Source organism: Nylanderia fulva, unplaced genomic scaffold (genome assembly GCF_048542155.1).
Source record: "Nylanderia fulva isolate GAGA-0341 unplaced genomic scaffold, ASM4854215v1 Scaffold112, whole genome shotgun sequence".
Classification (NCBI taxonomy): domain Eukaryota; kingdom Metazoa; phylum Arthropoda; class Insecta; order Hymenoptera; family Formicidae; genus Nylanderia; species Nylanderia fulva.
This window is the reverse complement of record NW_028189324.1, coordinates 64,546-81,868: the sequence shown is the minus strand read 5'-3', so window position 1 is coordinate 81,868 and position 17,323 is coordinate 64,546. Positions and strand designations below refer to the sequence as shown.

At 38.4% G+C, this 17,323-nt stretch overlaps 2 protein-coding genes across 2 annotated transcripts; both read right to left on the bottom strand.

Annotated features, from left to right (window-relative positions):
* Positions 1-1,353: 1,353 nt before the first annotated feature.
* On the bottom strand, positions 1,354-4,586 carry LOC114941581 (uncharacterized). The gene is made up of 2 exons (XM_029316593.2): positions 4,451-4,586; positions 1,354-3,341 (listed from the first exon to the last, which is right to left on the bottom strand). The coding sequence occupies exons 1-2, from the start codon at positions 4,467-4,469 to the stop codon at positions 1,420-1,422; spliced, it is 1,941 nt and encodes a 646-aa protein (XP_029172426.2). The 5' UTR covers positions 4,470-4,586; the 3' UTR covers positions 1,354-1,419.
* Positions 4,587-10,684: 6,098 nt separating this feature from the next.
* LOC146724877 (uncharacterized protein F54H12.2-like) lies at positions 10,685-12,004 on the bottom strand. Its single transcript, XM_085488591.1, has one exon. It carries the CDS (start codon positions 12,002-12,004, stop codon positions 10,685-10,687), a length of 1,320 nt encoding a protein of 439 aa, XP_085344717.1.
* Positions 12,005-17,323: the final 5,319 nt, after the last annotated feature.

Here is a 17,323-nt window from a genome sequence, read left to right as displayed (position 1 = left end):
CAGCACCCATTTACAGATTTCGAATATCTTTAAAAATAGAAAAGTTACCCCTTTTGCAATTATTAAATACCCCGTATTTCCACCCCCTTAGGGGTACAAACGAAATGGAAAGCGGTACAAACGGGTACAAACGATTAGGAAGCAGCACCCGTTTACAGATTTCGAATATCTTTAAAAATAGCAAAGTTACCTCTTTCGCGAACAATAAATACCCCGTATTTCCACCCCCTTAGAGGTACAAACAAAATGGAAAGCGGTACAAACGGGTACAAACGATTAGGAAGCAGCACCCGTTTGCCGAATTCGAATATCTTTAAAATTGACAAAGTTAGCTCTTACCTCTATTTTAAAAATTCGGTACTTTCACCCCTGTGGGGGTACAAACGAAATGGAAAGCGGTACAAACGGGTACAAACGATTAGGAAGCAGCACCCGTTTGCAGAATTCGAATATCTTTAGAAATAGCAAAGTTACCCCTTTCGCAAATATTAAATACCCCGTATTTCCACCCCCTTAGGGGTACAAACGAAATGGAAAGCGGTACAAACGGGTACAAACGATTAGGAAGCAGCACCCGTTTGCAGAATTCGAATATCTTTAAAATTGACAAAGTTACCCCTTTCGCGAATATTAAATACCCCGTATTTCCACCCCCTTAGGGGTACAAATGAAATGGAAAGCGGTACAAACGGGTACAAACGATACTAAATCGAACGGCACCACAAAAATTACGATATCTCAAAGTGGGGTGCTGGTGATTTTTTAACCCATAATAACTTGCAACCCTTAGGGGTACAAACAAAATAAAAATCGGTACAAACGGGTACAAACGAAGTACAATCGAATGCGTACCTGAAATATCCATTTACTTTAAGTCGGGTGCCAGGTTCACATAGCTTAAATATAGATGAACGAAATGATTTTTTAAAATCTAAAATGTATTTTTACGGAATATAAAATCTGTGGCTTAAAATTAACTACATTAAAGAAGTATAATAAATAAAAAAATATGCGTAGTAGTAATTGCAAATTATATACATCTTAAAAATCATATGTGTCTCCTTTACATCAATTGATTCTCCTTATCATTTGACCATGAAAATATTAAGGAATAATAATTAAAAATATACAGGGTGTCCTGCAACGTGATGTCCACAGTGAAACTTTGTATTCTTGGGATCATTCTAACTCAAATAGTCTTAATAGACATATTGCCCTAAAGTCGATTGTTTTAAAGTTACAGCAAAAAGATGAAATTGCATATAATAAGATAAGGATTATTTATTAAAGATATTAATTTCATTTATTGAATGATAATATTATATAATAATTAAATAATTAACTACTTTATAAACTGTGCAGTAATGTAAATCATAAAGGTGTGTTTTACTTACGGTTTAAAGAATAATACAGATTTTATTAAAGATCATCAAAAACACCTCCTTGTATCTCTTTCAAATTATTTGCGCGAATGTACAATCTAGTACGAAAATCGGTGTTAAGGCCGTGAAGAGCGCCATTTTCTAACTTTTCAAATGGATTTTTAGATATGTCCAACAGAGCAAGACTGCCCAGATTGTTGCAAGCGCCCTTGCGAATCTCTGATATCTTATTTTCCGAGAGCGAGAGGAGCTTTAACCGACCCAAACCTTCATAGCTATCGCCTTTAATGGTTGTCAAGAGATTTTTATCCAAATACAGATACACAAGTGTAGGTAGTTTGAAAGCGCCGCGTTTTATTTTTGCGATTCTGTTTCCAGTTAATGACAACGTGACTTGCGGGACTCGAACAAAATTGTCTTCCTCGAGCACTTCAATATTATTATAATCAAGGAGCAATGAGCCAACGGATGACGGAAGATCGGCGAACATAGCTTTCGTGATGTTGTTATTAGTGAGATCTAGTTGCGACAGAGACGTCAGATCGGCAAAGATGTTTTTCGGCAGTTCGCGTAAAGAATTGCCCTGTAGATCGATCGTCCGGAGAGCCGTCAGACCTCTAAAAGCGGAAAGCTCGATGGTCATTACATTATTGCCTCTCAAACGCAACATTTGCAAAGATTTTAAACCTTGAAAAACATCAGTCTGTAATGCTTTGATTTCGTTGTAGTCGAGATTTAGGGAGACCAGACACGAGAACTTGGAGAAAACACCGTTAGGAATTGACGCTATGTAATTTCCGCTCGCGACGAATTTCCTCAAAGTGTCTGGTAAACTGGAGACAAAGTCGAAACTTTTCAACTGATTACTGTCTACATATAATTCCCGTAAGTTTGTTCTTCCAAATGCATCCTCTTCAATTTCGTCGATCAGATTGTTGTTAAGGTTAATGGCCTTCAGGTAATAGTTTTCGATCACTTGACTACGGATTCTATGGATATTGTTGCCTAGAAGGTTCACATACGTCAGATCAACCGGCAAACTGTTCAGCGTCTCTTTTATAATCTCGGTGATATTGTTACTCGACAGATCCAATGAAAAAATTGGCAGCAATTGCAACTGATACCAATTCTCTTGAAAACCTCGAATATCCTGCTCCCTAAGATCCACTTGCTTCTTAACTAAGTTGACAAATACTTGAACGCATTCTTCAATAAGATCTTCATCTTTCTCAATAACCGCCAACGTTGTCACAATGCCGTCCGTTTTGCATATTTTTATTCGAGTGTCTTCGTTAAGACTCGTAACGATCTCTTGAGATTTTAACTCTTCTGCATCGCGTTCCTCCGCGCAGTGTTCATTTTTTCTTTCCTTTTCGTCCTGATTGTTCTGCACAAAATTCATCTCGTGTTCCGTTGTCGCCACTAATCGCGTCGGCTTCTCTTTCTCAAAGGAGGAATTAGCAAACATACCCCTGCTGATCATCTGGAATTTATTTTCGTTGGTGAGAATCTTGACGGATTTGGTGAGACCAACCAGATCTCCTCTCCAGAAGCGTTCACAGAGATTACGGGAGATATCCAACAATTGCAAATTCTTCAGACCGACAAACAAATTTCGTAGGTTCGATATTTGATTGCCCGACAATGACAGGCTCCTCAATCTTGATAAATTGGAAAAGACAAACTCCGTCAGAGAAGTTAACGAATTGTTGGCCAAAATGAGCGACTCTACATCGAGCACATTGTCGAAAGCGGTTTTTTCCAATCCACGAAGAGAAAAATTTGACATGTCTACTACCGTATTATTTGAACCTTCGATAAATCGAACGTCTGTTAGGGTGCCGTTACGGACATCCAGAATTAAATTTGAAGGTGTCTCGATGATCATTTGTGAATCGAGTGGCGCGGTCATCACTAGAGGCAGCAAACATACGACGAAAAGCAGCATCGCAATTTTTCCTAAAAGCAGTTGATAAGATTTTTGTTTCTCTTATAAAATTAAGTCGCATTTCTATTTATTGATTGCGTGTTTAATATTCATCTATGCCCCATAAACCCGCCCGCACTAATCATAGGGTAAAATCTATCCCGGTCAAATCAATTGGTTTTCTCATATGTTGTAGCTTATGACTTACTGAACAAAAGATGTAATGGGCACAAAACTTAATAATGGACAGTTATCGAGTTATAACCAGTTAAACATGAAAAATTCGGGCTGTCAAATAGTCAAATCTCGAAAGTTATTGATTTTTTGAAAAAATGTTTGAAACAAAAATAGTAGAGTTTTACAAAATCTGTTAGCTGGTGACATTATTTTTGAATTTTGGATGATCTTGATAACGGCTTTAGCTGTATAGAGGGCTAGAGTTATGTATAGAGTGCTCTATATAGCTAGAGCCGTCATCAAGGTCATTCAAAATCATTTAAAATTCAAAAATAATGTCACCAGCTAACAGATTTTGTAAAACCTATCTTTGTTTCAAATATTTTTCCAAAAAATCAATACTTTATGAGATTTGACTATTCGGCGGCCCGAATTTTTCATGTTTGACTGGGTATAAATAAAAAACTGTCCATTATTGAGCTTTGTGACCATCACATCTTTTGTTCAGTAGGTCATAAGCTACAACATGAAAAAACCAATTGATTTGACCAGGATAGATTTTACTCTATGATTAATGCGGGGCTCTTTATTAAAGACAGTTGCTGATATCAAAAATAATTTTTATAACATGACTAATGAGAATTTTAATATGCATGAAATAGATATAAAAGTCATTTCATGTTTTTTTAATAACTTTATAATTTTTCATTTTTCTTTTCTTCAAGGCTTTTTATTAATAAATAGAAAAAAGTTTGATTATAATAAAGTAGAAAATAATTAGATAAGCGTAATTAAATTAGATATATATTAGATGAGTCAACTGGAACCTTAAATATTTTTTATTTTGTAGTTTATTAAATACAATATGTATACTCTCTTACATTATCTTTCTATTTAATTTTATTCTATGTAATACATAAGTAATCCAGCTTCGGAAATACAAGAATATCTTTACATAACAAACCTGAAACAATGGCATTCATGTACCACCGGTTTCACACCTTTGCTTTGGTGGATCTGAGATTTGCCACCCATCGATTCTTTGTGTTTTACATCCACTGCATTCGGCAGATCTTGCCCTTAGTAATTTTCATGTCTTTGGACCGCTAGAATGAGAAGCAAATCTCAGAAAGTCGATTTTAAAAATATGAAAATTACAAAAATGAGTGAATTAGATTTGGGCCAATAAAATTATAAATTTTCTATTAAATTCGGCTATTTAATAAAATTTTCATCTAGTTATTTGATACAGATTCGATTTCCTGGTCCGACGAAGAAGTGAAGCAGTCAATGCATGAGTGCTTATACTCTCACGTAAAAGACATTCTTTCTGAAGATTTCCATGCACTTTTGAAATACTAGAACGCTTGTATTGCACGCCATGGAGATACTACGTAGGAAAAATAATTAGCGTGCACCATTTGAATTTAATTAATTACGAGTAACAAATATTTAAGTTTTTTTGTTAACTCATCTAATATATATGTATGTATACAGAGGGTAGTCCACATAAAGTGTTACAAACTATTTTCTTTGAAACTACTACAGATATTAATAGAATTAAATTTGTTCTTAATGGAATAGGACAAAGTGAAAATGTAATAAATAAGAAAAATGTTGAAGACTTTTAAAGAATAAAAAGGAACGACTCGCTTTATTTTTTTTCTAAAATGGAACCACTATAATTTATTCATTTATCGATTCCATGGTTCTACTTGCGATAAACAGTGTAATAAGTGTAAGATAACTGAAAAGTAAATTGTTTACGACAGTGTTATAAGTGTAAAATAACTGAAAAGTAAATTGTTTACGAGTTATTTTGTATTTTAATGTGGCATAATTTTGTATATTTTGTAAAATATCTCATAAAATATTCATTTTAATGATTTTACCTCAATACTTTTATGCATAAAATAATAAGAATAATTGATTGGCATAAAAAAACGCATAGTTTTTTGAAGAAAAACATATTTGCAACTAGCAGCTACATATATTTCTAAACAATTACGTGTTTTTTTTACACCAATTGATTCAATTCATTATTTTGTGCATAAAAGTATTGAGATAAAATCATCAAAAATATATATTTTACGAGATATATTATAGTTTAGGTAAAATTGTGCCACCTTAAAGTGCAAAATACATATATCGTAAACTATTCACTTTTGGTTATATTATCCTGATGAATATTTATGGCAAAAATTGCAAGGAACCGATTTATATGAAAAAATGTAATGGTTCCATTTTTAAAAAATGCGGGGGGTTCTTCTTTTGTTCCTTAAAAACCCTCAACATTTTTCTTATTCATCAAATTTGTAGGCACCTTGTTCTATTTGATTAAAAAAAATTTTAAGTAATATCTCTAATAGTGACGAAAAAACAACTTGTAACACTTTATGTGGGCCTATACATGCGAGGGATGTAATTATGCGAGTTATATTTTTATCTGTTTAATCAATAAAATATGAGATACTTTCGGCAATATACATGCATATCGTTTTTGACACGATTTTTCATGGTTATGGAAGATATTGCAAGCTTTGCTTAAGTTTCACGTTAATCCTAACAATAGATGACTATAATTTAATTCCAGTGAAGGCAATTGTTTTTATATTAATATAAGTTATAAAAGTTTTATACACATATGCCTATGAAGAATCGTATAAGGAAACCCTAGCAAACACCAAGTAACTATTAAGCCGGGTATCCACCAAAAAAGCATTCTTTACAAACGTGAACAAACGTTTACAAACGTTTGCATATGCTTGTGAACATTTAGAAGAGAAAAGACTAAAGAAGAGCAGTCAATAGGAACAGGTAAAGGTATGTTTTTTTAGGTTAAGTTATCAAATTATTTATTCAAACTGTATTGCTTCAACTAAAATCATGCAACAGATTTTGATGTACAATTAAAATATTTATTATTTATAATAATTAAAATTTATTTTTAATTATTAAAATATTTTTAGGTTCAAATGAGATATATAAAAGCAAATGGTTTGCGTATGAGAGTTTTCGATTTTTAATGGATAAAAATAAATATAGAAAATTACTTAATACAGCCCAGAAGAAAACATTTTCTGACAAGGAAATTAAGGTAAGAAAAGCTTTTGAATAACGATAAAATTAATGAAGTCGCCAGTGATGAGTAAAACCTTACAAATTTATTGAAATTTCGACCTAACTGGCCAGTACAATTTAATTAGAAACACTACGTTTCGACCCTTAGGTACGGGTCCTTTTCAAGTGTAACTTTCAAGATGTTGATTCGACAGCAGTAAAATTACTAAATTACATTAGTAATTTTACTGCTGTCGAATCAACATCTTGAAAGTTACACTTGAAAAGGACCCATACCTAAGGGTCGAAACGTAGTGTTTCTAATTAAATTGTACTGGCCAGTTAGGTCGAAATTTCAATAAATTTGTAAAGCTTTTGAATATTGAGAAATGTTTTATTATACATTTCGATATATATAGGTTTTTAATAGATAATAACTCAACACAAAATATAGAATTAATTAATACATTAAGTATATTCGTTTTGCAATGGAATGGTTCCATTATTCAAAAAATAAGCAGAACAAATTTCACGAATTTGTTGAGCCCTTTTTGGGGATTTTCTCGAAACTTTTTTAATGCTAAATAAAGATGACATTTCAGTGTCATTTCTCCAAGTGCCAAAAATAATTTGTCCATTCACTTCTTTATCTAAAGTATTTTTTGGACAATATAAATTGTTCGACGTCTTGCTTTTTCGTAAGAAATTATGTAAATAAACACAAGCCATCACAACTAACTCGGTTTTTTCAGGTTGCAAAAGCATAGGCTTTTTTAATACTCGAAAAACAGACGATAAAATTCCAAACGCGTTTTCAACAACTCTACGACATCTGCTAAGTCTATAATTAAAAATTCTTTTTTTTGAACCTTTTGAGTAAATTCCTGAATAAGGTTTCATTAAATTATCATTTAGAGAAAAAGCTTCATCTCCTACAATTATGTAAGATATAGATATTTGATGCTCTGGCAATGGTTTTGGTGATGGTAAATTTAAATGTCCATTCTGTAAACTTTTAAATAATTATGTATTTTTAAAAATACCACCATCGGAATATCCTTTCTTGATATTCGGCATCCACAAAGATAAAATTATAATTTGCATCCACCATTGCAAATAAAACGATGCTAAAGAATGCCTTATAATTGAAATAATCGCTCCCACTTTTAATAGGGCACTGTATAACTACGTGTTTTCCATCAATTGAACCGATGCAATGTGGAAAATTCCATAGTTTTTCGAAATTTTCAGATATGTCTAACCATTTCTTTTGTGTTTCTGGCATCTATAAACAATATATAAAATTATTTTTTGGATAATTGTTATTAATTTGTTATATTATGTTACACATTATATGTTTCTATAGTTATAAAAATATAGTTATATAATTATAATTATAATTTATAATATTTATATATATATTTATTTATATTTTTTTAAATTCTTTTTTTAGATTGAACTCACTGCTGATAAAAATGACATCGCAGATAAAAATAAAAAAAGCAAAGAAAATATGGGAAAATATGCAAAATACTTCTGAAAAAAACATTACTGATACTTAATCTGAAACACGGCGATCTCATTTTGTATCAGTGAAAGCGAGAAAGCGCAAACTTGATAATAAAGTATCAGAGGATTCTCGTATTGATAAAGCATTTAACATGCTACAAGCCTGTGCTCAACGTGATAATAGTAAAGTATATGGAGAACATATTGCCATGAAATTAAGAAATTATAGCAAACGAACGCAGTCGGTTGTACAGCAGTAGTATAGTGGGCACTATGGCCCGTCAAAACAAACCCCCACCACCGACCCGTCTGGCGCCGAGTCTTATCTTATCTTTCCCCCACCACCGGCGTCTGGTTTTTCCGCGTGTGGGTGTAGGGGGAGAGGGTGTTGGGGAAAAAAAAATGGCGACTGGCCCCAAAAGGTGGGGATGAGAATTTTTTTATTTTTTTTTTATTTTTTCTGATTTCCTCTGGATTTAAACCTGGGGCCTTCGTGTTTCCGAGCAGGGTCCTAGTATGTTGAGCTAAACGAGATCTTACTAGTCTAAGGATTAGATGAGGTATTTAAGCTAAAGTTGCGTAGGGTACGGTATGGGGGTACGGGTATACGTATGGCAAGGATAGCTCGTCGAATCAAATGGTCGATATTGGACGGGGTGGGGTAAAAAAAACAGTTAGGGTATACGTATGGCAAGGATAGCTCGTCGAATCAAATGGTCGATATTAGACGGGGTGGGGTAAAAACATTTTGACCAAGAAAAGCGTCATGCGGTCGACCGGGGATCGGTGGCAGGTAGTAACTGACAATGCCGTAGGGTAATAAAAAAGAACACGCAAATATTTGTACTGGCGAGCATTCCGACTCGTGTCACGATAAAAAAAATAATGCATCATCGTAGATTAGAAAGAATGCTTATTGTTGAAAAGATGTCGGATAAAATTTTATTTTAAAATAACAATTTCTGGAAAGAGGAAGTGAAAGAAAATTGAACAATGGTTTTAAAAGTACAAATATGATTTATATTTAAAATATTTTTTACAGAACAAAATTTATTTATTAATACTAAAATTCATATTATATATTGTTATGATTCGCTTGTTTTTTGTGAGTAAAAATTTTACGAAATAAGTGTATGATTAAACGATCGTTATATTCGCAATCTTCGGAAAAAAGAGCGAGAAACTGATTAAGATTATAGCCGCTACACATATAATATAAAAATACACAGCAGTATTGTCCGCAAGTCTTAGAAAAAATTCCTTGTAATTGTTGAATATTCCAACGATGGATGATGGAGTTTCGTCGAAGTCGGATGAGAAATCCTGGATACAAGGGGGGTAATCCGTAGCTGTCGAAGTAAGTGGCTGTGCCGTGTTCATCGAGGTAGAAGGCGATCCAATGTTCTCCAGGTCGATCGTGATTGTCGGTGTTAGCGACGATAGCCGTCGACCTCGTCCACACCCTCGGAACTCTGTCGGCTGCATAGACTCCAACATGTCTGGCATCTAGATGACGCAATGCTTGTAGAATTTCGCGAGAGTTCATTTTTTTGTCCCGAATACGAACGAGTGTACGGTATTATTTGAACAATACCAGTTTTTACCTCTTTCGACAATGCGTTTTCTTCTATCTTGAGTTGTTTTGAGAGGTTTTCAATGTCAGTTTGCGTCGAGATGGAAATTGTTTCGTTCTTGTTTCTATCCGTCAACGTCGATGACGGTTTAGAAATCACAAATCTCTCTTCTTCTTTTTCAATCTGCTGTTCGTTGTTTTGCTGATTTTTCTCCTCTATTTATATTTTAGTTATATTCTCATTTACATCGCGAGAAACGGCGGCGTCGTATTTATCGTCGCTATCGTCGAAGGTAATTTCCCAACTTTCGTCAGAACTACAAGTAGCTTCGGTAGAGGTCGAAACGTTCTCGCAATTATTTTGCGCACTTAGCCAGCATTTTAATTTATAAGCATTGTATAACGCGCAATGAAAGGTTCCAAATTTTCGAATCCCGTGATGACCGCAATATTGTACGATATTCTCCTCATCCGGTAGATTTTTAAATGCTGGTGAGGTACCCTCCAAATTATTTATATCTCTGGAAAGTAAATTCCTCAAGTAGTTTGCTTTTTCGTTACCTCTGACGTAAACGCAGCGCGCGTGTCTTGCGATTTCGCGGAGATGCGAGGTAAAATATTTAGGATTAACTGAGCCGTCGAACCACTCGATACCGTGATAATTTCGTGAGAGCCAATTGTTTTCTCGTCTTGCTTTTGCGGGTAATTTTCCAAACGCGTATGGTGGCATCATAATCCAATACTCGACAATCGGAGCATCGATTGCGACAACGGCGACTTCCTTCGCGATAAATTTATTGGCTTCATCGCGGAAATCTTGTATGTCGACGACTATGTCCATATTGTGAGATTTTCGTTGGTGAGGTACAAGCTCTTAGCGAAACGTGCGCGTTTGTTCGTGTCTCGTACAAAACTGAATTCATTCTAGCGTGTTACATAGTTTCCACTTCGTGAATAGCGTCATCGAAATTTCCAAAGGAAGAGGAGGGGGAAAATTTTCTAATCGCGTATTACATTACTGTGTATAAATACATGTTGGTGAACGAGCGTTAAAAGCTAACCGGAAAAATCGACGATAACTTGACGCGATGCGTCGATTTCTACGACATTATCGAATTCGGCGTAAACGATACAATTAATTGTTTCAGTGAGTGCCTTCTCGAATCTCACTTCTAACCGAAGACTTCCGTGTCTCACGAGATTCCAATGACCGGCGCAATTAGCGGATAGATCGGGTGTAAGATCAAAAGCGAATAACGTATATCCCTGAGAATAATCATCTCTACTTATAGAATTTCCCTCGTTCAAAAAATGGATCCCTGAGAAGAGCATATGATAAGCTTCGATGTAAAGCGGTTCGCGAGACGAGAAAACCGGTTGTAACGGTCTACTGGGTATTTGTGTACCGTCGACGTATAGCGAGAAGAAATTTATTCCGTAATTTTGGAAATTAAACGGATTCAATTTTCTGTCACCGTTAAACGCTTTATTATCGACGAAACATACTATTATTCGTTTTGGTAATTGTCCCAGTATTACATTATCTAACGATTCACCCACAACGCCACTGTGAATCGTGAATGTTTTAATTTCAACTCTCGTAAGCGGATACTTGGCGGTAACTTTGCTCAGCATTCTAGCATGCGCTAGTAATACTCCGGAACTTATTTTCGCTCTTCTCACCATTAGGCTTGCATCGAGTATACGAATTTTCGACGTGCAATTAGTTTCTATGAAACAAAACGTATCTTTCGAGCACACGAGTCTCAACCGCACCTCGACACCATTAATTAAGAATTTGTCCTGATTGAAAACGCCGCAATGGAGGTGACCTATAAGATCTAGCGCGCGCCCTCCGCGTATGTAACGAGCTCGTCTTGCTATAGCGGTATTGCCTTCCGCTCCTACTGTATCGTCCATGTGACCGGGTGTATCCGCATCCCATAAGCACGAGGTTAGATGGGAAGTTTTTGCGGGTGATGAATAATTTAACAACGCTTCGATGTACGCGCGGTACGCATAAGCGTTGTTTGGAGGCGACACGAGCTTTTGATTGAAATACACGTCGATTTGATTGAAGATGGAATGAAGAAAATGATTTACGGGACCCACGTTGACGGCGGATCCGGTGGCGAGACCGGGTAGCGGCTCGGTTTCTACACGTACCCGAAGACTTAGTAACGTGTGTGTGAGATCTAAATATTCTTCTCCGTGACCCGGGATGACGAATTCTAGCAGAGAGTCGTCCGAAAGCGAGGTCACGGGTTTGTAATAAATCCATTGCGAACTTTCGATGCTAGTTTGCGTGGGCGGTAAAGAGAAGAGATCGAGCTCGCTCTTTAAACACTCGCTCGAGTGTGTGTGAAGAAATGACATTTTTTTCTTTTACCGCCTGCTCTACCAACGTTATTGTCACGAACAAACGTATTTAGAATAATGGCGATTATGAAAATATATCGTATACTGTACGCTTTTTACCGCTATTAGCTTTACGCCGTTTCGCGGACAACTTGAGTCTTTTTACAGTCGAGCGATTTTTCCTCGTATTATTTTTAGTTTTTTTTGTATTTGTTCTTTTTTTCCCACGCGACTTGATTTTCGATAAACTTTTTTTCTTATTTGTCTTACGACGTTTACGCGATGCGGTTACCGAGGATTTAGCGACGTGACTCTTAAGCTTGCCGAAAGGAAACTGCGCTACATGAATTTTTTTATCCGATTTATATCCCCTACCTTTCATTAGACTACTTATTTTTTCCCTAGTGTCACGTCCGGCTTGATTACTATGTCCGGGTATGTAAATTTTTTTCCACCTATAAGAAATAAATCCTAAAACTATCAAACATTATTTGAAAAACGCGCCAAAGCCGGCCATGACGCTTAACTCCGCCTAGAAACTAAGCGTGGCGCTTCGTAGCGCCTAAGGGTCTCCCACCACGGTGAGAGCCCCTACTCCGGAGAGTTCCCCCTCTCCAGGCCGCCGCAGGCCCGAGCCGCCGAAACGAAGGACCTCAGAACAGTCCCGAATTTCGTCAGTTCTCTGCGCGACACCGAACAGTACAGTCGCACTTCTAAATTCTAACTCTGAGTCCAAATTCTAACTCTAATTCTAAAATTCTAACTCTAAGTATAATATCCTAACTCTAAAATCTAAATTCTAAGTCTAAGTCTAAATTCTAAGTTCTAGTTTCAAATCCTGTACTACTATACGAATAAATCAGTGTATTCATGTGTGAAAACTAGTGTTCAGTACTCCTCAAAACTTCCACTCCCGTGATAAAATACGACAGCGTTTAAATCTGTCATACGGCATTTGAATTCAGAATAATTTAAACTGTTTTGGAGCGGACCACCGCTCATCACAGTTAGAATTAACATTCTCAGCATTTGCCAAAATAAGGAATTGATAGTGAGGTCCGCCGCATATCAACCCTCCTTATTTGAGTAATCATTCAGAGGATGCATCAAATTCAATATGCCTAAGACGCGACGCGCGGGAAGGAAGAATCAACTACGAAAACTAAACCGACTCTATCGTGAATCAGCGACCGAGGAATACTCTCAATTTCTCGGAGTGGAGTATCAGGCCGATCCTGAATACGAGGACATTTTCAACATTAAAAATAATAAGAGCGACGAACTCCTACAGTGGAAGTGCATACCAATAACGTTCCAACCACGACGCCTGCCGCCGCCAAACATCCCAGTGAACGACCCGCGCCGCACGCACTACCTCCAAGTACGAGCCGACACGATCAAGAAAGTGCTACTAAAGGTAAGTGAAATTCATGTTAACCTGAGGAATCGCGCGTGTTAGCAAATTCAGAGACGGTTTTACCACGTGGAAGAGAACATTCTAGAAAAATCTCCGACGCATTTTTCCTCTTTTCCATCGTCACTGCGGAAGCTATAAAAAAAGGGTCAGGCTATAAAGCTAGGGTCGTCCACTGCACACGGTACAACTCTCGAACTTCTAACACGGAAAAACGCAAATAATTCAATCTTTTAAAAATCTTCGTGTCTCAAGAAATAACTTCGTAAATCCGTACAACAAAGTAGTCATTTAAACAATAAACTATTAAGAACACTCTCGATTTACCAACAGTATACCGACGTACGTTCTTTTATCGACGATCTTACCAACGATTTACCACCGGCTTATACCGACGGCCTTTACCGACGATCGTTACCGATAGTTGCCGACGTTATATCGACGCCACATCGACTCACTTTACCGACATTTACCGACCTCTCGACAACGCCCGGTCTCATCAACCATCTACGAGCGAACAACGCATGATCTTTTAATACAACTAACGTGGCAAGTATAGATGTGCCCAATCCCCTTTAGAGGTGTAACCCCTCTTCCAGGAGTTAATCTCCTAATACCTCTCGAGCCTCCGTATTACTGTCAAGTCGGTATCGGGTACATCCATTTTGAAACTAAAGCCGCTCTTTGTCTTTCATGCTTCGCCGCGTTACCTCGAACTTCTCAATTGTTCTGGACGCGGATCCGGAAACATAGCCTAACCATAGGTGGATTATTAGTTGGGATAGTTTGCGGAACTTGCAGCAACCGCCTCACCCTCTCACGGGCGGGTGACCTATGCGAACTTTGCGAGTCTGTATACGAAGACTACTCGCGTAACCCAGATAGGGTCCCGGCGAGGATAGAAGACGGAACCACGATCATAACTGTAGAATTACAGATAGGCTCCACGCCGTAACTGCTACTTTAAGGGTAACACATTCTTTCCCTTTCCTCCGCATCGTGCAACCTTTGTCGGAAAACCCTTCGTCGTGGGTATCCCCGGAAAAATTTCCGTAATACGACGTTGTCTCGCGCAATAGTTCGAGTACGTGCAACGCGAATCATACACTCGCGAATAACACGCCGCGACTGCGAACGGGACGTAACAAAATTGGTGACAGCGGTGGGATACGTAATTTCCGAGCTATGGTTGACACGCGCCGGAAACAAGGAGAAAGGGAAGATTCGGTAGAAAAGGAGGGAACGAGGAAAGAGTTTTCCGAAGCAGAGTTAGCTGAAATTCAGTTGAAACTAAAACAACGAGAAACCGAGTTAGCCGAAACTCAGACTAGACTAAAGACTAGGGAAGCCGCGTTAAGGTCTAAAGAAAATAGTTTGAAAGACGAAGCCGCCTACCTAACCGACCAACGTAAAAAGCAGGATAAGAGAGAGCGCGAGTTGGAAACCCTTAGAGAAATAATGCAAAAAACGTCGGAGGACGCCGCTCCTCGAGAAATGACGGCGTTAAAAGATAGCATCCTCGCTGAAATGGAGGAATTGCGCCGGGAAGTAGCTCGTCTCCGCAGAGAGACCAGTCCGTCCTCTACGGCTCTCTGGACAACCCTTATTGTCCCTCGACGATTCAAACGGGCAACCCGGCCCACATATGGAGTCGCCTCAACTCCCCAAGGTCTCATTTCGCGAAGCAACGGAATCTGTACCTTTTTTCGACGGATATAACGTACCACTAGGGCAATTCACGCGAGCATGTCGTCGCGCTCGGGAAATCATTCCTCCTTCCTCGGAGCGGAACCTCACTGCTCTGCTAAAAACTAAACTTCGTGGACGCGCCTATTACGCCGTCGAGGACGAACCTTGCGAAAGTGTCGTACAATTAATAGACCTACTCAATAACGCTTTTGGCTCCGCGAAAACAATCGATCAATATAAAGGAGAACTTAGTACGGTGTACTTGAAACCACACGAGCATATGTTAGATTACATTAGTCGTGTTAAGGAACTCAGATCCGCGATCCTAGATGCCAAGCGCCGTACAACGGGAAATGTGAACGACGAAATTGCTCTCGAAATCGACGAACTCACGGCACGATCATTCTGTGACGGTCTACCTCTTCAGTACAGACTGCAGATGGATAGACGCCTTTTCTCCGTACCGTTTGAGGCATTTGCAAGGGCAAAGGAACTTGCAAAGAGAGAGGAGCTGGACAGAGATCGAAATAAGCCGCGCGACCGTCGCGAACCGGACCCCCCGCGTAATGAATATACACGCCAGGCGCAAACTGATACTATTCCGCGCAATGGAAATTATTCTCGAGAGCGTTATCCGAATAATTTATCGCGTAACAATTACGCGAGACCCCCTGTAATGCGAGAAAGAGAGGATCGTCCAGCCTACAACGACAGACGGCAAACCTATAATAACGCGAACTCTAATAATGCTCTTCTTCGTCAAAATGACCGCCTTAACAAATGGTGTCGCTATTGTAAAAACAATGGACACGAAATCGAGGAGTGTAGAAAACGCGAATACAATAATAACGCGCGGAAGAATGAGACGGGAAACGCATCGAGCCCTGCGGGAAGGTCGGGTACACTTCACCAAAGGGCTTCTCCCCAAACGACCCGTCCAATAAATCTAGTCGAAGGAACGAGTACCGAGAAGCCAGAATCGCAACATTAAATTTACCCGGTCATTCACACGCGCCCACCGTCGCCTTAATTGCTGACGGACTTTTACAAGAAACAACATTTATGATAGATACGGGGGCCGCCCCTAATCTCATTAAAATTCGAAATCTACATCCCGAGGTTAAAATCCGTCAAGATGACACGTTGTACCTTAGCGGTATAACAAACGAGAAGATAAAAACACTCGGGTCCACCGAAATCGTGTACATGGGTTATCCCCTCTATCTCCACGCGGTACCAAATAATTTCCCAATCCTTCAAGAAGGGATCCTAGGATCCGACTTCCTCCAAGATGCTAGCAGCATTAATCTTAAGGAAGGGTCAGTGTACTGGCGAAATATTCAAATTCCTTTCTCACAGCGCGAAACTATAGTAGTACCCGCTCGATCGCGCTCAACGTTCTACGTCAACGTACAAAATTCCGACGTCGCAGTAGGATACGTCCCGCGTCTTAGCGTCTGCGAAAACGTATTCCTCGGAGAAGCGATAGTCACTAATCACGGTGGAAGGGCATACCTCCACGCAATCAATGCTAGTGATACAGACCGCGAGTTAGTGGTCCCTACGATAGACCTCCAGGAAATAGAACAAATCTCTAGCGGAAGCGAATCCGATGCAACCTTAGGGTCATCAAACCAAATCCTTTCTATTTCCTCAACCACAGAGTTATCCTCTGTCGAACAGAAATCCACTATCCGGGATCTCCTTCGTCTCGACCATCTAAACAAAGAAGAAATTAACCATGTAACTAACCTAATAGAAACGTACAGCGACTTGTTTCACCTGCCAAACAAGAAGCTAGGGTATACAGGGTTGCTATCTCACAAAATTACGACAGCCGACAATCAACCCATACATACCAAACAATATCGTTTCCCTCCAATCCACAAGGAGGAAATTGACAAGCAAATAAAAGAATTACTAAACAACGATGTAATTAAACATTCGGAATCACCGTATAATTCACCCTTGTGGATAGTACCTAAGAAACCCGATTCGAAGGGAAACAAGCGTTGGAGAATGGTCGTGGACTATCGAGCACTAAACGAAAAGACGATAGGCGACGCGTATCCTTTGCCGAACATAACAGAAATTCTCGATCAGCTAGGCAGCGCAAAATACTTTAGTGTATTCGACCTCGCGTCCGGATTCCACCAAATACCGATGCATGAGTCGCACGCGCAAAAAAACTGCATTCTCGACACCGCATGGACATTACGAGTTCAAGCGAATGC

What these genes read in the sequence shown, in the direction of transcription:
- LOC146724877 (XM_085488591.1), bottom strand. Translation starts at nt 12,004, where the DNA reads ATGTCATTTCTTCACACACACTCGAGCGAGTGTTTAAAGAGCGAGCTC.